The 27,188-nt window shown below is 38.6% G+C and overlaps 1 protein-coding gene across 2 annotated transcripts in view; it reads right to left on the bottom strand.

Annotated features, from left to right (window-relative positions):
- Window positions 1-4,176: 4,176 nt before the first annotated feature.
- Window positions 4,177-27,188, bottom strand: part of ano10a (anoctamin 10a) — a 50,833-nt gene continuing 27,821 nt past the window's right edge. The window contains exons 13-15 of one of the 2 annotated variants that reach the window (XM_081389676.1): window positions 17,437-17,553; window positions 15,020-15,036; window positions 4,189-4,799 (exon numbers count right to left, since the gene is read on the bottom strand). In XM_081389676.1, the coding sequence (XP_081245802.1) occupies window positions 4,748-4,799; window positions 15,020-15,036; window positions 17,437-17,553 (186 nt within the window). In that variant the 3' untranslated portion in view covers window positions 4,189-4,747. Of the gene's footprint in view, window positions 4,800-15,019; window positions 15,037-17,436; window positions 17,554-27,188 lie in introns of both variants that reach the window. The other variant, XM_081389677.1, reaches the window with a different exon arrangement.

The following is a 27,188-nucleotide window of genomic DNA, read 5'->3' as shown; positions in this document are numbered from 1 at the left end:
AACCTGGACTTCTTTTGTCCTTTTTTTCTGTTGGTGTGTGTGGGGGCACTACGGTTTTCTCATTGAATATCTTGTTTCACTCCAAAATACGTCACGTTATGAAAGTAAAATGATCCAAGTCATTTATCTGTGGGCTTTCTGTACAACAGTAAAAGTCTCGGTTCAGAGGACTGGACGCTGTGGAAAGAAGTTAAACTTAACAAGAGTAGCGCTGCCCACGACTCCCCGCTGCTGAAAGGTATTTGCTCCTAATTTACTGCCCGCTTGTGCTGCCAAGGAGTTTCCAATAACCCAGAGCTTTTCAGGGGTGTCTCAAGTACACACTTCTCATCCAAGTCCATGTCCAGCATCAGTTTAATGGTCAAACACACTATATGTGTTGTCAGTAGAGCACCTTGCGAGCGCACAGACACGTTCCGCATGGTGTCATTGCTGCTCAGTGGAAACTGCTGAGACCGCATCAGTCTCAGAAAGTGTGACAAGCTGTTCCTCTATTAGAGTTGTAAGTTGGCTAGTCACACTGCCCCCTCAGTCCTCTGCTTTAGAAAACATCAAGTGTGAAGACGCAAAGTTATTTGGCTCCTAAAACCTGGAAGTACTTTTAAATACTTTTCTGTAATGTCAAATACAACTTTAATCAGCAGTTTCGAAAATGACTTTTCATGCATAACACAATTCTGTGCAATCCCATATAAAGTGAGCGCATGGATTTTACTCCTTAGTTACCCTAATGAAACAAAATGCTTGCCTGTTGTGTTAAAATGTTTGTAAAAATGGAAAGTGCTGTAGACCTGATCACCCAAAACTGTAACTAACATTCACATTGAGATACTACCAAAAAGCTGCTCAATAGAAATTTGCAAAGAATATAGTATGTGTGTGTAGAGTTTCTCTGAAACCCCCCTCCTCCCCCAGCTCCACCTTTCTAAATCTGCTACGGGATTTATATATTACTATGCAGCAGCAGTATATCTTACATGCTCAAAGGACTGTGAATCCTACAGCAGCAGCGCATGTTAATGACCAAATACATTAACTCTTTCCCTGCCATCGACAGAATCTTCTGTCATATATGAGACAACGCTTCCCTGCCTGACTGAATTTCCTGGCTTTCCGTGTTTTCACCGTTATATGGTAGGGGGCGCTATTAAGCAACTTTTGAAAGAGACACTCTCCGGATCAATACACATGCAAAAAAAGAAGCAGAAACAAGTGATGGCATATGTAAGCAGATGCATATGTAAAAATAACGCGATCATCAACGTTAAACAGCATAGAAATTAAAACTGGCTAAAGTTACTGAATGAAATGTCGACCCAGGACAAGCTATAGGACTGTGAAGCTTTGGGGGTGTTGATGGAGTCAGTCTACTCCATCTATGTTTTGATCATCATTCTGAATAGTCTTTGATAAAAGCGTGATTTTCTCAGCTTTTTGCTCAAAATGTTGCTTTTTTTATGAAACTTGCCCATATTCAAGTCTTGATAAAAAAATAATGCATGAAGCTAGAATAAAACAGGTTTTCTTTTGATAAATTGCATGTTCAGATATTTATACAACAAAATATTCTGGGGGCAATGAAATTTTGTAAAAATGCTGGCAGTGACTGGCAACATTAAGAATAAATGCTGGTGGGGAAAGAGTTAAATAACTGAAATTAGCATTAATCAATATACAGATGGGAAAAGAATTTCAGGCCCTATGTTTTATGCTGTTGTGTGCTATTGTCAAGGACATGAATGAAAATTTAGTAAAAAATATCTGTGTAATGGCAAGTATGAGCATTACAGGAAAATAGCGAGAAAAGAACGTGCATGCTTTAACTTATTCAGAATATGGAGCTAGTCACATATACAGATACACTGAAAAAAATATAGCTGCAAGCAGCAATTACCGAGGCCAAGCAGAATAAGACAAGACATGCCAACATTGCTGAAAGTGTCAGACCAACTGCAACAATGAGCAATTAAAGACATTTAAAGAGGATTTTAGGCGAAATGGCTGAAAAATCATAGAAACAGTAATTAAAAATATGATTTAATGGATTATCACTTTTTACCAATAGGTGGCGCAGTCACAAAACTGATGTGATGTGGTCAGAGTGAAGTGACAATGAGACATACAAAGTTTTGTGTCAATATATCAAGGCATTGCAGAGATAAAGCCTGAATAGTCCTTTTGGCATCATGCCTCAACTTTGCTGCTGCGGTATACGAAAAAGGTTTCGTCAATCGACACGAAATCCATAACTTTTAGTCGGCACGGTCTGGAGATGATACGATTTGAAATCGGACAAACGATCTAGGAGGAGTTCGAAAAAGTAGGTTTTGAATGAAAATCAAGATGGCGGACAGGAAGTTTGGCCAAATAAGGTAAACTTGGTATCTATGTTACAATAGGCTAATTTATTCATAAGTTATTAGCAGTTTTGGAAATTTTGTTATAACTTTTGACCACTGGGTGGCGCTCTCGAAATATTTAGAGCACTTTCAGGGGATGGTGCTGATGGCACATTCTGAGTTTCGTAATATTACACCAATGCATTTGTTTAGTAGCCTATAGCATTTCATTTCACAAAACTGTATTGAAGTCAATGGGAATTTCATGTTTTGTTCTATTATAGCGCCACCAAGAGACTGAGTCCCACCATTTTTTTTATGTGTCCTCAGAGTGAGCCCATACATATGTGTGTCGATTTTGGTGAAAATATCTCAATTCGCTTCGGAGTTATAGACATTTATATGAAAAAACATGTAAAAAATGACTGACACATGACTTTGATTGGAATTTACTACCCCTAAACATCAATATTTTCGCATTTGGGCATTGACGCTTAGCTATCGACCTATGTTTCCAAACTTCTGACGGTGGTTTCGTCTCGATTGGACTAGCGGTTTCGAAGATATAGCCAAATGTTTTTTAAGCGCTAAATCACAACGCTACACAAACCGTAAGGCAAAACCTAGCATGTTTGATATCGTGGGACTCGGCAACGATTCAGGAGTCTAATGAGATGAGTTTCGTGAAAATAAGTCGACCACACCCAAAGTTATAAGCATTTGAAAAAAAAAATTCACCACTAGGTGGCGCTGTTTCAAAACTTCTCAGGCTCATTCAGGGCATCGTGCTGATAACCCATACCAAGTTTCGTAACAATCCGTTCATGTGTTCTTAAAATACAGCATTTTAGCACAAAAATCAAAATGGCCGACAGCCAAAATGGCCGATATAGTCAAATTGGATATCAGTCGACTCAGCATGTTGCCCTGAATCTAACGAGACCAATTTTAGGATTTTTGGACAAACTGTTCAGAAGTTATAAGCAAAAATAGCCATTTTTCATATCTCAGGACCAGTAGATGGCACTGCGCCGAAACACAGCATGTAACCTCAGGTCATGCTTGTGACAATATGTACCAAGTTTGGTCTGAATCCGATAAACCGTTTCGGAGATACAGCCTTACGACTGTTTTTGCTAGCGCTACGTAAAATTTATTCGTGCGTTTATCAAAAACTGTTACGCGGATCATCTTGAATTCCATAACTTTTTGTCGGCATGGTCTGGAGATGATCTGGTTCAATTTTCGTGAAAATTAGAGAAACGGCCTAGGAGTTCGAAAAAGTAGGTTTTTCGGAAAATTCAAAATGGCGGACAAATTACCATGACGGAAAATTACGTCATAGGGTGCAATCGAATTGTCATGAGCTAGGGAATCAGAAGAAAAAATAATTTTGTTGATAGGCCTTACGGTTCAAAAGTTATTAGCATAAACATGAGTGAAATTTTGGACAGTTGGTGGCGCTAGAGGGATTAGTTTTAAGACGCCAAATTTGCTATGGTGACTTTTTGGACTGTCTTCTATCAGTGTGCCAAATTTCATAACTTTCCCGCAAGCGGTTCTATGGGCTGCCATAGACTCCCAGAGCGGAAGAAGAAGAATAAGAACGGGAACAGATACAATAGGTGCCTCCGCACCTTCGGTGCTTGGCCCCAAAAAACATTTTCAGAATGACCTTCTGCTTACCCAGAATATGGACCTCAGATCACAAAATTATGTCATTAACGATAAAAGTTTATTTTTTGGTAAGGCAGCTGCTGGGTTTATGACTGATAGAGGACGTATTCTAAGCACACACAAGCTCTAAAGGATGTCTCAAGGATGAAGAACATGTTATCTCATGTTATTTAAAGTGTTTATTTTCAGGCAGAGAATATTGAATATGCTTAATTCAAGTACAGTACAGGGTGAAGTGGCCTGACTCTGTAAACAAAAGACATAACAGGTAAATGTGATAGTGATGTTTAAAGGCACTGCTCTATCTTTGGTAGAACTCAGAGTCAATGAAACCGGTCAATTCAATACCTCAGAAAATTACAATACATATTTTTGTTTGGGATTTTAAAGACCCAAGGTATAACCATCTCTTTTTTTTTACAGATTCAGACATTTAAACAGGAATAGAAATGACTAACCAAATTAACCTGGTCATTTGACCCCATCATACATTAACTGGATTCCCATTTTCACCTCTCTCATTATGTCAGTAAACGTTTTATTGACCAAGAGAAATCATAAAACAATGCATGCAACTGCAATGCCTGGAAAATATAATAAAAACCCTGTCATTTTCAATAAGCCATTTTGTGGATAACATGGCAAGGAGTGCATATTTAAATTCAGTGAAATATATAATACTAGATAGTTTACAGCATGTGTACACCTTGAGTTCTTTCGTTGCGTTGTTGTCACATGTCACTTATTCCATGTATTTCTGGTCTCCGCAACTTCCAGTATTTTCTGAAAAGACAAACAAAATCAAAAATTAATGGTGGAACTTATTTGGAATCCAGACCATTATGAAATTAGGATTCTCTATTGGCATCAAGAGTTCCATGAAGAACATTAATGCATCCTTTCCATTCCACAAATGAAAAAAGTTAATTAGATATTTCAAATGTTGTTTTAAGAACTGTTCTCTGAAAGGTTCTTTGAAGTACCAAAAAGTCTTCTATGGCATCGCTGCGAAAACCCAGTTTTGGAACCTTTATTTTTAAGAGTGCAGGGGGTGAAAAGAAAATCTTGGATGTTTGTGCACAAAAAGTCTCAGAATATGATGTACAAATCTGGGGTATGTTCCCCTTTATCCATTTAATCTCTTCTGAGAGATTTCACACAAATAACCAAGGCTTATACTCATAATCTTTATAATGTGAGAGAACTGATTTAGGCTGACTTAGCATCAGTTCTCCATGTTGGGATATAAAAGGCAAAAGCTGATCTTAGTTCAGCATACATACAGCCTCAGGCAGGACTGCGCTTCAAATGAGTCACGCTGGGTTTTCAGCGATGGAGAGAAGCAGGGATGCTGTAGGACTATATTGAAAGCTTTTTAACAATAAAAGAACATTACAGAAAGCTACTAAATCTTCTTAAAAAGACGATCAAAATGAACCCATCTGCCCATAACAGTTTCTCTCTCTCTCTCTCTCCCATTCTGCAGTATACACACCTCCCAGACTATGGCATATACCGAGTTTCATTTAATCAATTAATTTCACTGCCTCGAGCAAACCAGAGCAAATTACATTCTCAGTGAAAAAGTGTTAGGTGCAATTAACTTTTCAATCCAAAAGAGAGATCGATAGGGCCGGAGCTGCTGACGCTGTGATTCTGTGCGTGTAGGTTCAGTGAGTCCACGCTCTGCTCTCCTCTGAGGAAACTGCACAATAGCTAGGCACCAGATGTAAAGGAGGAATGTGGTGAAAGAAAAACTTCTTTCAATAATTAAAGAGGTCTACAAAACAGTTTTGATACTGTGGCCTCCACTGGAATCTTCAAGTCATATTTCACCAGGAATTAAATGTCAATAATATGAATAAAAAAATAAATAAAAGGCAGTCATAAAATCTCCCATTCCTTTCCAGTAATGTAAAAAATGATGGATGGATGGATGGATGGATGGATGGATGGATGGATGGATGGATGGATGGATGGATGGATGGATGGATGGATGGATGGATGGATGGATGGATGGATGGATGGATGGATGGATGGATGGATGGATGGATGGATGGATGGATGGATGGATGGATGGATGGATGGATGGATGGATGGATGGATGGATGGATAAACAAATAAATGGATGGATGGATGGATGGTGGATGGACAAGTGGGTAAACAAATGGATGGATGGATGGATGGATGGATGGATGTATGGATGGATGGATGGATGGATGGACAAGTGGTTAAACAAATAAATGGATGGATGGATGGATGGATGGTGGATGGATAAGTGGCTAAACGGATGGATGGATGGATGGCTAAACGGATGGATGGATGGATGGATGGATGGACAAGTGGCTAAACAAATGGATGGATAAATGGATGGATGGATGGATGGATGGACGGACAAGTGGTTAAACAAATAAATGGATGGATGGATGGATGGATGGTGGATGGACAAGTGGGTAAACAAATGGATGGATGGATGGATGTATGGATGGACAAGTGGTTAAACAAATAAATGGATGGATGGATGGATGGTGGATGGATAAGTGGCTAAACGGATGGATGGATGGATGGCTAAACATGGATGGATGGATGGATGGATGGATGGATGGATGGATGGATGGATGGATGGACAAGTGGCTAAACAAATGGATGGATAAATGGATGGATGGATGGATGGATGGATGGATGGACGGATGGATGGATAAGTGGCTAAACAAATGAATGGATGGTTGGACAGACAGGTGGATGGATGGATGGATGGACAAGTGGTTAAACAAATAAATGGATGGATGGATGGTGGATGGATAAGTGGCTAAACGGATGGATGGATGGATGGCTAAACTGATGGATGGATGGATGGATGGATGGACAAGTGGCTAAACAAATGGATGGATAAATGGATGGATGGATGGATGGATGGACGGACAAGTGGTTAAACAAATAAATGGATGGATGGATGGATGGTGGATGGACAAGTGGGTAAACAAATGGATGGATGGATGGATGGATGGACAAGTGGTTAAACAAATAAATGGATGGATGGATGGATGGTGGATGGATAAGTGGCTAAACGGATGGATGGATGGATGGATGGATGGATGGATGGATGGCTAAACAAATGGATGGATGGATGGATGGATGGATGGATGGATGGATGGAGGGAAAGTGGCTAAACAAATGGATGGATGGATGGATGGATGGATGGATGGATGATGGATGGATGGATGGATGGATGGATGGACGGACGGATGGATGGATAAGTGGCTAAACAAATGAATGGATGGTTGGACAGGCAGGTGGATGGATGGGTGGATGGATGGATAAGTGGCTAAACAAATGGATGGATGGATGGATGGATGGATGGATGGATGGATGGATGGATGGATGGATGGACAAGTGGCTAAACAAATGAATGGATGGATGGATAAGTGGCTAAACAAATGGATGGATGGATGGATGGATGGATGGATGGATGGATGGATGGATGGACGGACAGATGGATGGATGGATAAGTGGCTAAACAAATGGATGATGGATGGATGGATGGATGGATGGATGGATGGATGGATGGACAAGTGGCTAAACAAATGGATGGATGGATGGATGGATGGATGGATGGATGGATGGATGGATGGATGGACAAGTGGCTAAACAAATGGATGGATGGATGGATGGACGGACAAGTGGCTAACAAATGGATGGATGGATGGATGGACAAGTGGTTAAACAAATGGATGATGGATGGATGGACAAGTGGCTAACAAATGGATGGACAAGTGGCTAACAAATGGATGGATGGATGGATGGAATTTGACCTTCACATGTTCTTGGCATTATTCATGAGATTCACCTACAAGTACAAGTTAATGTACTATGTTTTAAGGCACGGGTGTACTTCAAGTTCAGCAGAAGCACACTATCTAGTGGACTTTGTTTTCAAGTGCACAAGTCACTCACACATGCGCTGTTGTACGCGCACCGTACGAGCAGACTCAAAAGTTGTGCTGCACACGGACAAAAGTTGTGCGCGCGGACCGTCGCGGAACGCGGACGGCTGAAGTATACTTTGGGGCTTTAGTAATGGTTTGTTATAAGTTAAAAGCATGCAAATTCCATAAATCTGATTATTCAGATTATTCAGATTTTTTATTGAGCGCATGGGATTTCAATCCAATCAATGTTTTCCTCTAAAAGGGTAGTATTTTTTTTTTTTTTTTTTTTTTTTACAATCTAATACTCAAAATGAGAATTGCCTCTTTAAACTTTCCGCTTTCTCTCAGACACTGTCTCTGTTCACACAGTGAGTCAATCTTTCTCAGATGCTCACAGAAGCCGAATTTTCAGGAGCTCATCTCAGGAGACACTTTTCTCCCTTTCCTTCCTGCAGGCTGGATTAGCATTAACAACAGTGAGAGCTGAAGTTCAAATAAAGGTGGCTGACATGCGCCTAATTGGAGCAAATATTCTGGATTTCAAGGGAGGTCCTGATGGGCGTACTGGGATAATTGACGGGACCATGTCAGTATTGATTATGTTAGAAGGAGGCAGGGTGGGTTAAAAGCTTTAAAGCTTCTACAACACCAACATACTATCACTCATGTTAACAACTCTACTCAAATACAAGTGCAAACTCAGGGTCAATGAATCATTAGAGGTTTAACAGCTGTGAAGAATCCCATCACAGTGATAAGATATCGTCTCTATAGCCTAATCATTTATGAAAAACCGTCAAGGTGTTTTCAGTTTAATGTCTGATTCACAGTTTGTGAATTCCCTCAGTTCCAACACCGGCTATATTAAAAGTGTTATATTGACTCCATTTTCCCCAACACCATTAAAGGTTAATGCGGGACATGTCACATTCTCATGGACTTCAGCAAGTTGACAGATTCCCTCGGATGACTGGCTTGTTCCACTCCCTGTGACGGTGGTCAGGCAATGATGTGAAAACAGACTGAATATGACGAGGTCCATCACACAAATAACATTCTTTGACACCAGGGCTGGTTTTTGAACTGGGCCAAAGGGACCTCAGACTTAGCCTGGCTCCGCCCTCCTACGTACTTCCGCTCAATTTCATTTTCCTTCAGTACTACGTCTGGGACTGCTGTATATTCTTAGGTTTCCAGAAATCAATTTTTTGTAGGACCAATCAGCGAACAGAGGGAGTGGCTGAGAACGATGACGTTGATGTAGTGCGTCAGTTTGAGTTGGAGTAATGGCAGCGGAGAAAGATGTGAGAAAAGCTATTCGGTCCGTTGTTGCAAAACTGCCGAATATACAGAAGTTAAAGCCGGAGCAAGAACAATGTTTGCTAAGTTTTGTTGGTGGCCATGATGTTGTGGCCCTCCTCCCCACGGGGTTCGGGAAAAGTTTGATTTTCCAGCTCACTCAGCACTAGAAGTGCCAGAATTCCATAACTACTAGAACTGCCACAAGCGGTCATTTTGATCGCTATTCAAAACTCTGTATCTTTAATGATAAATCCCCAATTGAGAGATTAATGCATTTATTGTATTAGGATGTCTTTTAAAAACAAAACAACACCAAACTGTACATTTAAACAAGTTTAATTATAATTTATAAATAAATAATATTCGTAGATGCCCTGAACAAAATGACGGAGATGTTTTCATGTTTCCACTGTTCGATCGCGCCCGCCGACACACACACCATATTCCAGCATTGCAGCCTGTTCATTATAGCCATAATAAAATATAATAATAAAATAGTCAACCTAACATATAAAAATTCCACTGCTCTGTTTCTCAGTACTGGTAGGCTACAATTCGTACCATTTTATGCGTGTGAAGAGGATGATTTTTTCCGTCGATATTGGAACGTGAGTGAAGTTCAAAGCCTATATGATAAAGAATAGTTTAGCATCCAAATACATCGCAAATGTTGAAACATTTTGATTCTAATTAGAGAGTTACGTGAGCCCAACGCCGCTTACTTTCACTTTCGCGTATAAAGCATTTCATTTTGGCTTTAGTTATTTTTTCATTCTTGTTCTGTTCTGAATATCATTAAATTTAAATGATTTGTTGTTGAATATGTTAGTGTATTTTTTACCACATTTTATTGTTGCGTATATTGGTATAATAATACCGCGAAATTCAGTGCGGTCAATATGACCGTTTATGGCCGAAATAGAATGTTCATTTGTTTTTTGTTTTTTTTGCTTTATGTGTAATTTACATAGGTAATTTATATGAAAAACATTTTAAATGAAAATACAGACACTTTTAGGAAAAGTCAGGTACCAGCAGGATTGTATTTATTTTTTCAACAAAGTTATTGCAGATATAAAATTCAAAACGGTAAAAATGACTGGCAGTTCTAGTGGTGAATGTGTTAGCTAAGGCGAACGATAGGGATGCAAAGCCGATAGTTGTTGTCTTCTCCCCTCTTGTTGCACTAATGGAGGACCAAGTGAAGGAGGCAGAAAAGTTGTTTCCGTATCGCGCAGTAGCCGGTGATCACTGTACAGCATTTGCGGCAGATCCGAAACGACCGCAGCGGCGTATTGTTAATGATTAGACCCAGCTTCGACAGTTGACTGAATACATCACTGTCCTTATACATTTTGAATTTGTAAATGTTTCCGGCCGGTTTCGGCGCATGACATACGTCACGACCACACGTTAGCGATTGGCTATGGCAGATCCTGAGTGACTCTGGGCAGATCCAATAGTTTTGAACTTTAACAGAGAACCCGCCTACAAGGAAGTAAACGTTTCTCAATGGAGAGATTCCAGACTCTCTGTACAAATGAAATGTACGAGAGTCTGGTAGAACCAGGCTACCTCAGACTATCAAGGGCCTCCAAAAACCAGTCCGAGACTTTTAAAAGAATCTCAGCCATTAGTGCACAAAGTGCGAGCTGACAACTGTAGCCCCTTGACCCCTTAAAATATACAAAGGGGCCCGGGGCCCTAGCACACACTGCAAGTTAGGGCCCCGAAAAATATTTTTACTTTAACACTGGCTACCAAAACATGGATTTTCTATTAATTTAAAGAAAGGGCTCTGTCACTAATGTATGCAGGGGTTGGGGGCCCCCTAACACATCTTTAGGAGCCTTGCTTGACAATGATCAGGCCCTTTTTGGCACCATTTTTAACTTAGCTCTTTGTTTTTTTTCTACAAAGTTTAAATTATCTTCCAGAAAAGAAAAGAAAATCCTGAAACAGAATCGGATCAATGATAATGAATCACCTCCTGCACGGGTGTTCAATCCTGCTCCAGTAGTAGATTCCTGCAGAGTTTAGCTCCAACCCCAATAACCGACAAGGTCTTCAGGATTACAAAAATCTTCCAGACTGGTATGTTGGGACAAGTTGGAGGTAAACTCTGCAGGATGTGTGGTACAGTATGGTTTGATGTGTTGCATGTAATAGCAGCCGGACAGCACTGAATACGGATTGGCAAAAGGTGGTCACTAAAGCTTGAATTGCTCCAGAGGTAGGACCATTTCTCATTAAGGAATTTACTTAAGGGTCGGGTGGCATGATCAATTGCATTAATTTGTAGCACATTATTTATTTTTATAATTACTCACACTAAATGAATGTGTTAAACTGACAGCACTGGTTCTAAGATAAATGGCCTTCACATCATTTAACAAATTGACATTGGTTGGAAAAAACAAACCATTAATTCTCAGTTCTGAAACGAAGCAAATCAAAACCCGGGACACAACATGAATGCATAATACAAGCTGCCTTTTAAAGGGAGAAATTTATCTCATCAAAGCTTTCTGATTATGGATTACCCATGGATGGGAACCAATATCTTTTCAAGATGCCGTGTCTCTCTACTGCCACATTGTCAACCCATCTCCGTAGGAACGCTTCGATCAACCTCAAGTATTGATGTAAAGTGAGATAAAATACAAATGTGAATCAACACAGATGTTTCCCACCCATTTCCCTTAGTCTTCTTTGGAGAGAGTGGGATGTTTGCCATTGATGTTTAGTAGGAAAAGCAGACATCCCCCTACGTTTCACTTAACTCATCACCTGCGACCAAACAATTATCACAGGGGTGTCCGATCCTGCTCCTGGAGGGCCACTGTCTCCGTCTTTGTTTTCTATTCCTATCAGCCACTCATACAGTTGTTATGGGTTAAACAGATTCAACAGAGCAGGAAGGCCAAAATCCCCAGTTTCCATAATAGTTCCATGCTAGTGTTGGCAGCTTGGCCTTTTCCTGGAGTTCACCCCGGATCCTTTCCAAAGACTGGCCACTAACAGGGGGTTTCCATTGCTGCCGCAAGTGCCGGCTATTTTCAGAGTCCCTTTGCCCTAGAGCAGTGGGAACTTTTCTCCTGACAGCTGTCTTCACCCTCTCAAGCTGCTGAACACATGGAAATACAGCTAAATGGCGTCATGTGGTGCTTGCTCAACTCTAGCGCCCTCAAACCACTGGACCAAGTACCTCCCTGAAGTCCTGTAGTCTTATATCACCAAACAATCGCACCGTTTAACTGCAGTCGGCACTTTTGAACTCTAACAGATCAGGACGAGTCCGCTGAAACGATTAGCCACCGTCCATCATCCTGATGGAGAGACTCAGCGCAGCGCCAGCCAACGCAGAGCCAGCATTGGCAGAGGGATGAGCCGGTGTCAGGTGAAGTTTGTGAGATAGAATCGGAGGGGCAGAAGCCCAGAAACATCACGTCTTCAGTCATCCTGAAACATAATCAATACGTGTTTTACGACCTGCGTCTCTCTGCTAAATTAAAAGAAATGTTTGACGGATGAAACTTCGATGGAGTCCCGCCTTCATCGCAGCTCGTCAGCCAAGTGCTCCATCAGATCATTAAATGTGCTGTCTTGATTTCGCTGTGAGAATGGTCTTCCCTTTCCAGTACCTACATTCCCACAGATCTTTGACGACAGTCTTCATGAATCTGAAGCCATCAATATGCTTTCATTGCTTCCTCCTTGAATAAATATCTAGGTATATTAATGAACAAACAATCATTCCAATCAGGATGTTTCCTTACGCAGCAAATATCAGCCTTATCAGTTAAACACTGAATCTATCCATCCTTTCTCCAAACCGTTTATCCTATGGTGGGTGGTTAGTTTTACTGCCGATTGTGGATTAATTATACTATACATATATGAGAGTCTATGACTTGATCATTATTGCAGTGATTATTATGTTTCTAGCATGTCAAATGTTTGGCAACTTTTCTTCTATCCCTAATTGATGGAGTGTGTAGCTTTTCATTTCTTAAAGGGATTGTTCACCCAAGAATGAAAATTCTGTTATCATTTACTCACCCTAGTTGTTCCAACCCTGTATGAGTTTATTTCTTCAGTTGAACACAAAAGAAGCTATTTTGAAGAATATGGGCAACCAAACCCATTGACTCCCATAGTATGGAAAAATAAATACTATGGAAGTCAAATGGGGCCCATCAACTGTTTAGTTACTGACATTCTTCAAAATACCTTCTTTTGTGTTCAGCAGAAGAAAGAAATTCATACAAGTTTGGAACAACTTGAGGGCGAGTAAATGATGACCGAATTTGAATTTTTGGGTGAACTATCCCTCTAAACAACTATGTAGGAAGACACATCATGGCCATATTCCAGAATGATAATGTCAAGCTTCATCAGGCTCAAATTGTGAAAGAATGATTGGGAGAAAGTATTAAGCAACTCCGAATCCAGACCTTAAATTCATTGAAAGTCATAGGGATGTGCTGGAGGAGACTTTACAGAGTGCTTGACTCTTGCATTGTCAGTAGTCCTTGACCAAAAATGGATGCACCTCTTGATGGAAATAGCCATCACAACATTTATTTCCATCAAGAGCTGCATCATTTTTAGCAATATTTTTTAACAAAACCACTCTGCTTTTGAATTTTTTTTATCTATTTATTTTCAGAATTTATAGTTGGATGCTTGGTCACAGTGGGAAATATATATTTTTTGCAAGCAGCATATGATTTCAAATTCATTATATTTAATGTGCCTGATTTTACTGAAGGGCTCTTAAAGAACCCATTCAATTACTTTTTCCAGACCTGTCATCTTTCCAGTGCTGACACATTTCCTATAGGATGTTTGGGTAAGACAGATCTAAGAGCACATCCCCTCTTTAAATATCCACATGGGCTTTATGTCACAGCAATAAACCATGATTTGCTACTTCCTAGTCAAAGGTGATATAAGGGGGATGGATATTTTTAAATTGGACATTTGATTGGACAAAAATCTGTATAGTACAGGCTGAGTCATCCATATGAACTAAAAGTAAAAAAAGTTATTAAAAGCGTACAGTAAAACTGTCTTACATTGCTACCATTCACTTCACAGTATGCTATTATAGCTATTGAAGGGCTTGGGGGGGGGGGGGTCACCTACAGCCTGATGTCAGGATGTCCCTTTTCATCGGCTAAAGATTAACTAGTCACATGGCATTTACAGCTTAGTCGATTACCTTAAAAAAACCCTGTCTGGAACTGAGTGCATATGAGCGATATGGCATGATTCAATTCACATTCTTCTGAGGGGTCCTGCACCAGCTGAGCAACTGCCATTGAGATAAATGAGACTGCTAACAAATAGCACTCTCCAGGTATTATGAACTTGCTTGGCTTGCACATATTTATCAATGTCTGCTTTTCAGCAAATAAAGCAGAACCAATTGATATTCAGAAGCTAGCTGATTTTATAATCTGCCCCCCACTATGTTCGTCCCTACGCCCGTGCACACCAGTGTTGCGATTAGAGAAAACCAACACATAAAAATGCAAAACTATTAGAGTAGTGCTCATAATGTACCTAAATTAATTGGAAACATTATAATCCACAGCATTAGGAGGCAAAGGGGGGCCGTATCGCACACATCTTATCAGCTGTTAGTGAAGGGAGGAAACACAAGGCCACATTAAGGATAACGCTGGATGCCAACAGCACACGCCAGCTCATTGTCATTCACAATCCAACTGTGCCATATCACTAGAGCCATGGCAACGGACTTACCGACCGAGGGCTCGTCTCTGCAGAAATAAAGCCATTGAATCCTGTTAAAGCGTGTCGATGATGTCGCTTTTACAGACATTGTATGGAATCATTCTTAATACTTTAGACAATATATCATGCCTTTTCCTATTTTAGAAGAAGGACAGTTGTCTGAATTCATTACCACAAATGTTACAATTGTGAATCACTCTTTCAATCTAATTAAAACTGGCTACGGTTCATATCCATAAACAAATTACTGGCACCACCTACCTTGACCTTTGAATAACAGTAAAAATCAATTTGTGGATGCGGATATCTTCCAGGGATAGTTAACCCAAAAATGAAATGTATTTACTCTCATCATCATATCAGTCCAAACCTCTATGATTTTCTTTCTTGTGTGAAGCATTAAATTGGATATTTTAAAGAACATTTAAGCTGTTTGTGTCCACTGAGACATTTTTCTTCAATATATTCTTTTGGGTACCACAAAAGAAAGAAATACATGCAGGTTTGAAATGACATGTGGGTGCATAAATGATTTTAAAGAATTGTCATTTTGAACAATCCTTTTAAGGCTTTGTACAGAATTGCATACTTACATACTAGTGCATCAGTAGTGATTCCAAAATCCTTATCTGGGATTTTTTTTAATCCAATGGACAGTAAATTCATATATGTACACTACTGTTCAAAAGATTGGGATCAGTATGTTTTTTTTCTTTTTTTTAAAAAGAAATGTATACTTTTATTTAGCAAGGAAACGTTAAACAAACTTTTGAATGGTAGTGTACATTTATATATTCATTTTCACTGTACACAGTTTTTGAATGAAATCACTATCAACAAGCAATAAATACTATAATAGTAATATGTGTATATAAAAGTGTATATTCAACTGTCTCATGACTTATGCATTATTAAACATTTTCATATTGCATTAAAAAATAAGAGCTTATGAGTCCCTTTCAAAACCACCTCACTCACAGATTTACAGTTTCATCAGACAGATGAATCAAAAGTAATTTAAATCATTATTATGCAAATAAACATATTTTAACAGCAGAATATTTCATTATTGACTTATTTCATTAAAACAGAAAAATTATTATTATTATTATAAATTATAATTTTTTTGATAAATGGTAAATAACCATATTTATTTCTGAGACTCACTGAATTAAAGATGCAACATAATGAGGTCGTGAGCACATACTGCTGTTTAAAACAACAAAAACATCCACGTCAAATGCTGAAGGAATTTATAGACAAATTACTTTGGTGCGCGAGTTACTTTACTTAAGTATCTTTTTGGCTACTTTGTAGGTTTTACGGAGTATTGAAGATATTAGAAACTTTCACTCTCTACTTAACTACATTTTTGAACAAGTATATGTAATCTTTAATACATTTGTGATGAGTAATGCAATTAATTTTTACATTTTGAATGAAGAGACCTTATTGAAAGATTTTGGTTTACTTTTGCCATTTCTGAGCGCTTGAGCTTAACTGACACTTGAGTGTTTGCAGACGTTTAAGAGGCTGTTTTGTCGACCTTGATTTATTTCAATTTTGAGGTGTTCAGTTTTTATTTCAATTTTAGAAAATAAACATGATTGCTCTCCTCACAAATCCTTGTTTTTCACTGGCATGTCTCTTAGTTGTTGATGGCTAGTGTATCTTTGAGCCTACATTCAGTGTGAGTAAAATACTTAAGTACTGGTAAAATCAGATAATCTAAGGCTTTTACTCAAGCCGTATTGGAATTGGAGACTGGTAACTGTAAGGTATCTATACTTTTACTCAAGTATGTTTTTCAGGTACTCTTTGCACCTCTGTTTTTTTTTTTTACAAGAATTTTTCTACAATTATGAATGCGAGCTCCCCTCCTTGTTGCATTCTACTGTTTGAATTATTTATCACTGCATAATACAATCCCTCTCACTGTTATTTTTAAAAATAGAAGATATTTTGCAGCAAGCAGTATGTTAGTATTTCATTCCAAACATAGCCTTTGTCTTTTAAGGAAAAAAAAAAAGTTTTTTCCTCATTATTAATTCTGCCTGACTGCTAAGGGCAGTCTGCAGTGTGTGTTTCTTTGTGAGTGACCTACTTCTTAAGCCGCATGTGAGGTGATAAACATCTGCCCAAATAGCTAAACCTCATTAGCAAACACTCTGTATGTCAGTAGAGCTTCTCAGCATGTACAAAGGTCTCTCTGGATCATTTAATGATCAGAAAGCATGTTAATGCTGCTCTCTGCCTCTCTGAGCAGAGGAATAATGGTTGCCGCATAACCGCTTCTGTTGATGCAGACGTGTGTTGTTGACTCGGTAAAGTCCACAGAGGCATGTACGCGAGTCGCTATTTGCACTGAACGGACCCATTTCCTGTTTGCATGCTACAGATATGTGCACATGTACAAACGTACTCACCCTTTTCTTAAGAGCTTCTAGGGAGTCAAACTCCAGCTTGTCTAGTTTGACTTGGATGCGTTTAGGAACATCTGGAATGATGAATGCCAGGATCAACTTGAAGGCCAGGAGAACATGCTGCAATAAACAGAAAAAGGCAAGTTTAAAACACAGCTTTCATTTCATATCTATAATTATAATCAAGTGCTAAATACACCTCGGATATTCTTTTATGATTCGTTTAAGGGTTTATTTAGCAATTCATACTTGCAATCTAACATCTCACACTTTCCAGACAGATCAATTGCATTTAATGGACAGGCTTTTTTTTATATTGAGAACCTCTCTTGACAAACAGAGACACGTGAAATCAAAAGGGAACATATTTCAGTCATACTGAATGGCTGGATGAACTTTATGGCTCTCGATGTCTTCAAAGGCCACATTAGTGAGATGAATACTGCTGGCAGAGTGTCAACTGTCATTGCAGCTCCAGTGTATTAAAATGAATCACCACATGCCCACTGCCTCTGAAACAGGCTCACTATTCACCTTTGTGTGATTTAAAGAGATTTGAAGAACTATTTTTATACAGTTTAGGTAACATATAAATAAGAATTGCACACTTTAAACTATTTTAATATAAGGGAGTCCTGGTTGTTTTTAAATTCTGACCTTGAACATGAAATGTTTATGTTGTGCACTGAATACATAAAATTAACGTTTTTGAAAACGATAACATTATTGTCTCCGTGTAAACTATAAAAACATGAATTTGTGAAAACAGTGACATCATGCACATGACTTATTGCAGTCTACAGGCGCGTAGTTTTTCTCTACAAATTGACATCGCCAACTACTGGCCTGGCATGCATAATACAGCGCTTTTAATCGTCTCGAAGTTTTCGTTGATCTGTGCGAACCTTTTCTGTTTTTAGCACATTGCTAGCTTTATAAATGAAAATAACTGGCTTCCGGGAACGGTCGACGCGCGTTCACGGGAGATGGATGCCGGCGTATGACGTAGGACGTAGCGTTTGATTTAGCTATACTTCGTTCTACGTCACGACGCTTCCTACACTTAGAAAAATCTGTAGAAATTACAGTATTACTGGCAGCTACTTGCCAGTAACTTACTGTAGATTTAAATTGATGTTATTTACTGGCAACAATTCGTTCAAAATTAAATGAACATTAAACATTAACAAGTCTTTATCTTTACAGAATAAAACTAAAATAACATCCTCATGCAAAGCATTCTGGGAACCAAAATCTGAAGGAAAAAAACAGAAAAAGGTTGATGAAGATTTCTGGTTCCCAGAATGCTTTGCATTAGATTGTTATTTTATAATTTTATTCTTTAAAGACAAAGACTTGTTAATGTTTAATGTTCATTTAACTTTGAACAAACTGTTGCCAGTAAATAACATAAATTTAAATCTACAGTAAGTTACTGGCAAACAGCTGCAAAACTACAGCAAATTTTTTACAGTGTACGCTACGTCCTACGTCATACGCCAGCATCCATTTCCCGTGAACGCACGTCGACCGTTGCCGGAAGCCAGTTATTTTCATTTATAAAGTTTTAAATATGTATATTTTTATGACAAAACCGCACGGATTACCCTCAGAAGGCCTTCGTTTATCCCCCTGGAGCCGGATGGATTACTTTTGTGAAGGATGCATGCACATGTTTGGGACTTGAAGGAGTGGACCCCATAACTTGACATTATAACCACTGAAAGATCTAAGACATTTTCTAAAATAACTGAATGTTCGTCTGAAAAATGATTGACATATGCATCTCGAACGGCTTGAGGGTGAGTAAATCATGGGTTTAATATCATTTTTGGCCGAACTATCTCTTTAATGGTTCTTGAAGAAGGTCAAACATGTCAAGCAAGCACGTTTGACATTCCATTTACCATATTCGACGTGCTCTATGTGCGTTGATCAATGTTTATATGTGAATAAAAGTCTAAATTAATTCTGTTCATCATATAATTGTCTCTCTTCAAAAGTCTTTATAAACCTTTTGAGGTGTCAAAGTGTTGATTATGTGGAATTTGTAGGGATTGAAATCTCTAAAAATATCTGTGTTTCAAAGATGAACGAAAGTCTCATGGATTTGAAGCAACATGAAGGTGAGTCATTGAGGGCGAGTAAAACCCTTTAAACATTTCTTAAATGCAGCATACTGTTGTTAGCTCTCATATAAATACAAATAATGCAAGTGATGATGGTCTACAAAATTCAACATAAACTGCATCTGTCTTTAATCTCTCTGTCAGTCAGCTATTGTTGACTAATGTGGAAAATGTACCAGCTCTGCTTCGGATGGAGTAGTTTAGCTTAGATATCAATAAACAGTCAACAATGTTAACACTTTAAAGCCAGAGAATAGACATTAGGAAGCAGATTTCTGTGAAACGCAATACAAAAATCTGCTTTTCTTGTGTGGATGACAGAATTATGTCATTATAAATGATGTAGTGAAAGGCTGATTATTTTGATATTGGTTGGGAAATACACAAAAAGCCAAATCGCTCTTTTGAGACACTTACCATACAAGCACACACATATCTAACGTCATTATTTAAGGCTCTGAATGATAACACAAATGATCCATAAGTATGACAGCAACATTAGCTTTATTGTGCTGGCAAACCACCCTTTCACCTCATTCTCATTCATATATACCAGTCTAAATGTGTTCACTCCACAGCTAATAACAATTTGAATATTTCATTTCTATATTCATTTCTAGACTTCATGAAATATACAAGTAGTCGCAGCATCATTAAACATTTTGTAGAATGTAAAATGACATGTTGACTAAATGAACTCAACAAACCTTGCCTCATCCTGTGCTAGACAAACGTATGGTAATTATTAAAGACCGGAGTAACCCAGATTCAGAAAGGCTGAGGAAACAGCCCAGGGCATCAGCTTCAGAGTTACTGCTGTGTTGGCTGAGGAAACCTCAGGACAACTGAACATGAGCGACTCGTCCTGGAAAAGTCGAAATCGAGGTAAATCTTAAGGAGTCATGGCAGAGCCTCAACTGTCCTCTTAGTGTAAGACCTCAACTGTCTTACACTAAGAAACTCATCGAAATCAAATAATAATGGTGACATAAAACAAATTATGTAGGCCTAGATGAAAGAAAAATCAAACAAAAATGTTTCACTTGTTGACAAATATCAAATCTTTGCATGTTAATTTAACTGAAAACTTTATTCTTTTGAGAAATAGTTTGAATGTCAATTAATAACAAAACCCTGCTGTTCCAAATAGTGAGTTTGGCTTGCTTCCTACATAAGGCTTCTAAAGCAGCATTATAATTGAACCTCATAAAACCTCATACTTGCGGCTGTAATTAGACCACTTAATCATTTGAAACGCTCTACAAAAGCAGCAATTCGTATGGTATACAACAAAAACATCATTGCTCATGTAAGGCTAACATAAGTCTTAATTTACACAACTGCTTCCAGTCTGATGTAAGCATATTGCAAAGCTGATAATGGGATAGGCTAATAAAAACACAGTATATGCAAATATTGGGTGTAATTGTCAGCTTTAATGGAGCAATGTATTTCCATACTTTTTCAGTTTTTAATTAAATGGATTTTAAGTTGTTAGTAAAACATTTTTTTTAATGTGCTTGTGGCAAATTTGCGTGACCAACTTGAACCTGATGCAAAATCTGTCTGCGGAAATATTTCGCCCTCACTAGAAATGACAGATTGTGTAAATTGCTATTGAAAAGACTGGATTTCGCCTGCGAAAATTCATTGAACATCGGTAAATGTCATCACACCTTTAGAATTTGGTTAAATTTGGTCACTTCTGTCGTCTATTTCTTGGTTTTGTGACAGAGCCCGGACACTCCTGTTTTGTCTTGTCTGTGTGCCTCGTTTCATGTGCTTTCATGTCATGTTTTGTCTTGTGCTGTGTTGCATTGCAGCTTGTGTCTTTTACTGGCTGCGTGCTTTCATGTTGTCATGTTTTGTGTGAACACGTGGCTTATGAGTGTTCTCATTAGCTGCGTGTTCATGTCTTCTTTTGTTGGGGCACATGGCTGGTGATTGTGTTTGCAGCCCATGTGCTCATGTGTTTGTCACGTTTGGTGTGAGCACATGGATTGTCATGTGTTTCCTTGTGCTATGTGCTCTCCTGTCGATTGTCTAACCATCTTGTTACCTGATTATTGGTTCATTTGGCCCACCTGTCCTCCCTCGTTACCTGCTTTGTTTGTGCTCCCTATTTATTCTCCATGTGTCAAGTCAAGTCAAGTCAAGTCATCCCCCTCGTGGCAGTTTTTGTTGTCTGTTTTGTTTTATTTTATTATCATTAAATACCCATTGTCCTGCACTTGAGTCCTCACTCCTTGCACATACCCAAAACCTGACACTAGGTAAGTAGCTCACCAGGATTTGTAATAGAACTACCGTGTTTTTATAAAATTAAATGCAAATCTCCATCAGCAAGCCTAAAAAAGGACTCTACACGCAGAGGTTTGAGAGCGCTGACTGAATGATTCATCAGTGATTTTTCACAACAGTACATCAGTAACAGACAAGCACAGTCTCCTGCAGGGCACTGCTTAAAACACAGAGCAGGTGCAGAAGTGTGACTCAAAATGATGTTGCATTTGAGCGTGAACTGTGGAAAATGCCACCCTCTCTTCAGCCTGATTGCTGTCTGAGAGCGAGAGAGAGGGGGTGTGATGCAGACACTGAGAATCTAAGATCTGATATAATGAGAGAACAAAGCCCTGATTATTTCTGTAGTCACATTTTTCTCCAAGAGAAAAATTTGTCTTTAACAAACAAATGTATCATGACTGCAGATGTACATCAAAGGGCAGCAACACTACAGATACAGACAAATATAGAATTGTTTGAATAGGTAAACAGAATAAAGTCATATTATTAAAGGAGCTATACTATCAAAAGCAAACATAGACTCATTGGGAGTACACTCGAATAGAATAGAATAGAATAGAATAGAATAGAATAGAATAGAATAGAATAGAATAGAATAGAATAGAATCCTTGTAGTAAAAGGGCAGCAACACTACAGATACAGACAAATATAGAATTGTTTGAATAGGTAAACAGAATAAAATCATATTATTAAAGGAGCTATACTATCAAAAGCAAACAGACTCATTGGGAGTACACTCGAATAGAATAGAATAGAATAGAATAGAATAGAATAGAATAGATTCCTTGTAGTAAAATCCTAATATTAAAGGAGCTATACTATCAAAACCAAAGAGCGACTCATTAGGAGTATAATAGAATAGAATAGAATAGAATAGAATAGAATAGAATAGAATAGAATAGAATAGAATAGAATAGAATAGAATAGAATCCTTGTAGTAAAATCCTAATATTAAAGGAGCTATACTATCGAAAGCAAACAGCGACTCATTAGGAGTAGAATAGAATAGAATAGAATAGAATAGAATAGAATAGAATAGAATAGAATCCTTGTAGTAAAATCCTAATATTAAAGGAGCTATACTATCAGAATCAAACAGCGACTCATTAGGAATAGAATAGAATAGAATAGAATAGAATAGAATAGAATAGAATAGAATAGAATAGAATAGGAAGGGGTGTGGTCACATTTACCGCTGTTCTCCAAATTTTTGTTTGCTGTTTGTGCGAAATTCAGTCATTTCGATTGGAATCACAAATTTCACAACAGATTCAAGTTGGTTGCACATGTTCAGCGCACTGACCAACAGAAAGCTGTTTGGCTTCTGAGTGAACTGTGCTTTATGGATCACTATATTATTGACAATGGACAGTGGACCTTTTTTGCCCATGAAATTTCACTCATTTTAAAGACAACATTGTATTGCAATGTAGTATATAACTAAAGAATTGTGAGAAAGGAAATGGTACAGCCATTGATTTGTTCAGCCTGTTGGTGACCAATCTCATGTGTGACCGGTGAACTGGAGGGATATGCGTGTCGGAGAGGTGTCAGAGTGTTTCCAGGCTAGCCGTCATCCTCTTTAAGACGTGAGAGAGAGAGAGACACATCTGATCTTGCAGCATGTCAGACATGGTTAGGGAGTCATGGAACATAACAGTCTTCAGTTAAACAGCCCTGGAAGAGCCTGTCAGCCTGTTAACATGAACACTCGCTGGGTGGGGTGTAAACAAATACACACACTCTCATCTTGACCGATTGCTAATTTAACCACTGACATCTAGACAGTCGCAGTCAAATCATATTATATGAAAACCGTATTCACTCTTTGAAATATTCCCGTAGAAAGCCATGCTGCAGATAATGGCAAAGTTCACAATGAGAGATTCTTAGATATATTATAGTACGACAATAATGTCACACAATGTCAAATTACAAAAACGTGCCGTATAGAGTGCTGCAAGGATGATGTATTTTTGTAGGCCAAAACCCGGAAACGAGTTCACATTTTAGCACCTCCGGTTCCATAATCCTGAAGTTAATGGGTTTTTTGAATGGGTTTTTGTGAAATGCCTGAAATAAGATCTTTGGTGAACACAAGCTCAAGATATTTTCATGCTTTATGTTTTACCGCCATCCAGCGGTATGTTATTCCCCGATTTAGTAAGCTTATAAATATTAAAACTCAAATCAATATTTTGAGTACATTATTTAATGATGTCATCCGGTACCACAGACTCGCTCTCTCGTTTCACACAAACGCATCTGCTGCCATTTTGCAACGGCTGGATGTACATTATCCCTTATGCAACAGTTTGTTTTGGTTCTCAATTCTGATTGGCTGAGAGCCTTTTCCAGCCATGCGATATTCTACCAGTATCACCATGGGAACCGCTTCACCCTTTGTATCACTCCGCTTGCAGCATTTCTCAAAAAGAGCGTCATGGCGGACGAGCAAACCACCATTATTTTACGAATACTACTGTTGTTGTGTCGCAGAATGTAGTTTGGGAATCTTCAGTCCTTTGGGAATTTGCCGCTGGCTCTTATGTAGATAGTGTTTAAACATGAAGGGCCCTATCATACACCCGGCGCAATGCAGCGTCAAGCGCGACGCAAGTGTTTTTTGCTAGTTTCAGCCCGATGCAGTTATCATTTTCACGTCCTGCGCCACGTTGTTTAAATAGCAAATGCATTTATTTATATGGCTATGGGCATGCTGGTCTGAAAACGAGGCGTGTTCAGGCGCATTGTTGGAGCGTTGCTATTTTGAGGCAACCGAAATAGACTGTGCAATATTTTTTTTTCGTTATTTAAAGAGCGTGTTAGTAATGTGAGCCTATAGGCGGGTCCACAACATGCTTACACTGCTTATTACACAGACACACACGCAGCAGCACACAAACATGCCAAATATTAAAAATAAAAGGATTACAATGTAAAAGATTAATATTGTGTACATAAAGATATGGTGGAATCCGGCTTGTCTCGTAGATGGTCTGCTTGCGTGCTTTAACCTCGCGCACAAGTTGATCTATTTGCGCTCTGGAGAAGCGTTCAGTCTTTCCGCTTGCAAATTCTGTCATGTAAATAGCGAATCCGCCATGGTGCGAGCGCAACTGTCTTTTAAAGGGAATGGGAGATGAGACTCTGGTTGGTTTATTTCATGTTACGCCCAAATCACACCCATTACTCATTAAGAGAATAGGGACAACCTTTTAGACCAAGCGCCGGGTGCGTCGACCATTTTCCCATCGTTAAACTAACAAAAGTGGATTCGGACATGCCCTGAGTGCACTTGCTTGCATTCATGCATTAGACCATGCGCTTAGATCGTTAAAATAGGGCCCGAAGTATAAACTTGCAATTCTGACTTTTTTTCTCGCAATTCTAACTTTTTTTCTCACAATTGCGAGTTTATATCACGTAATTATGAGAAATAAAGTCAGAATTGTAAGATAAAAAGTTGCCTTTTTTACTTTTTATTCAGTGGTGGAAACAAGCTTCCATACATAACAGATACATTTACACAAGTATAAAAAAAAAACTACTTTAAAGCTAAAATTCAGTTAAGTTAGTAAGTTATTTAGTCAAAGCAATACATTGCATTTGAGCAATTTACACCCCTGAATTGCCCCTGAAAATGAATTCGCCCCTAAAACATCCAAAATGTTTGAAAAATCATTGTTTTGCTTTATTATGTGTGTGCATTTGCTTGTAGACAAATCTCTCTCTCTCTCTCTTTCTCTCTCTCTCAGAGGTCACAGTCATCCTCTCTACCATCAAGCGTTTCAGTTCTTCCTGATCCTCAGCCGTCTCCTGTCACCGTGGCTACACTGTTGCCTAGTTACTGCTCTCTGAGGCATGTCATCGTGTAATTACCTGAGTATCGAATGGCCCAAAAATAGGCAGCAGTCATGGCTCTGAGAAATACCAGCAATGACACACACACACACACACACACACTCACAAACCTCTCTGATTCATTCCACCGTGAGCCAGTGACACTGCACACAAAAGCAAAGTAAAGAATAGATAACAAAGCGAGGGAACATTTGCATTACCCATCATTAAAAGATGACCTTTGAGGGCACAGATTATTTCTGCATTAATCTTTTTTGGATGATTTTCTCATTTATGCAACAAAAAACAATAACTCCATGTTTTCCTATATTTAAAACCCATCAGACCTACAGAATATCTGTTACAATGGCTCAAACCTATGGTTGAAAAAAACGCTTAACCTCAAGTATTAAACACTAATCCTGCACTGTTTGTGCTACAGACATGAATATCATCTCAAATCATGTGTCTTTTTGAGGTAAGATGCGCTATTACTTTTCAAAACGAACACACTTATGATTTTGTCCTGGTAGGTGAAAAAAGTTCTCATATAATGGTGTCAATGAGGGCAGATCAATAATACTTTTGAATATTAAGTTATAAAAGTGATTTTTTTCCTCACAATTCTGACTTATTTTCTCAGAATTATATATTTATATCTCACAATTCTGAGAAAAAAAGTCGGAATTTAGATAAGTCGCAGTTACTTTTTTTTGTGGAAACAAGCTTAAATAGCAAGAAGATATTTTTCAACAGTAATTATGAACCATCCTGTTTGATCATTTCATGCCATAATGATAATTTAATGTCATACTATTGCAATGGTTTGCCTGTGTTTTTCTGCCCTAAGGAGGCCATTCACACAGAACACGTATTTAAAATACAAAACGTTAGACGCAGGTCAGTGGAATGAAAAAACACACGTTTTTTTTTTAAAAGTCGAACCTAACTTGAGCACTGTTTCTTGAAAAGGGCGTGTCATGCGCCAGACACTGCAAAAGACACGAGATACACATTCAATTGTCAACACATGTCCGTCTAGAGCGTATTTCCATTGGAAAACAATAGAAAGGAAGTGCAGTGGAATAGAAAACCGTGCTCAGTGTGAACAGACCCAAGACTCTTATTTTGACGTTTTTTTGTTCTGTCTTTCCTGTGTTCACAGTTCCTTTGTTTATGCTGCGTCACGTCATGTCGTAATAGAGGGGTGCAGGTATGACATCACTTTGTAGGCCAAAACGCGGAAGCGAGTTAGCATTTTAGCTCCTCCGGTTCCATCGTCCCAAGGTCAATGAGTTTTTTGAATGGGGTTTTGTTTAAATGGCTGAAATAAGGTCTGTGGTGAACACAAGCTCGAGACACTTTCACATTCTATTCTACGACATAAAATACATCAATATTACCCCACTCGTGATCTTTTTAAGCTGTAACATGTCTTGGAAAAGGCGGTTGCTAACAAGTGGCTAAATGGGAGGCTG

Source organism: Scardinius erythrophthalmus (genome assembly GCF_964197995.2).
Source record: "Scardinius erythrophthalmus genome assembly, chromosome: 16".
Classification (NCBI taxonomy): Eukaryota; Metazoa; Chordata; class Actinopteri; order Cypriniformes; family Leuciscidae; genus Scardinius; species Scardinius erythrophthalmus.
The sequence above is the reverse complement of the archived record's forward strand: the minus strand, read 5'-3'. Positions and strand labels throughout refer to the sequence as shown.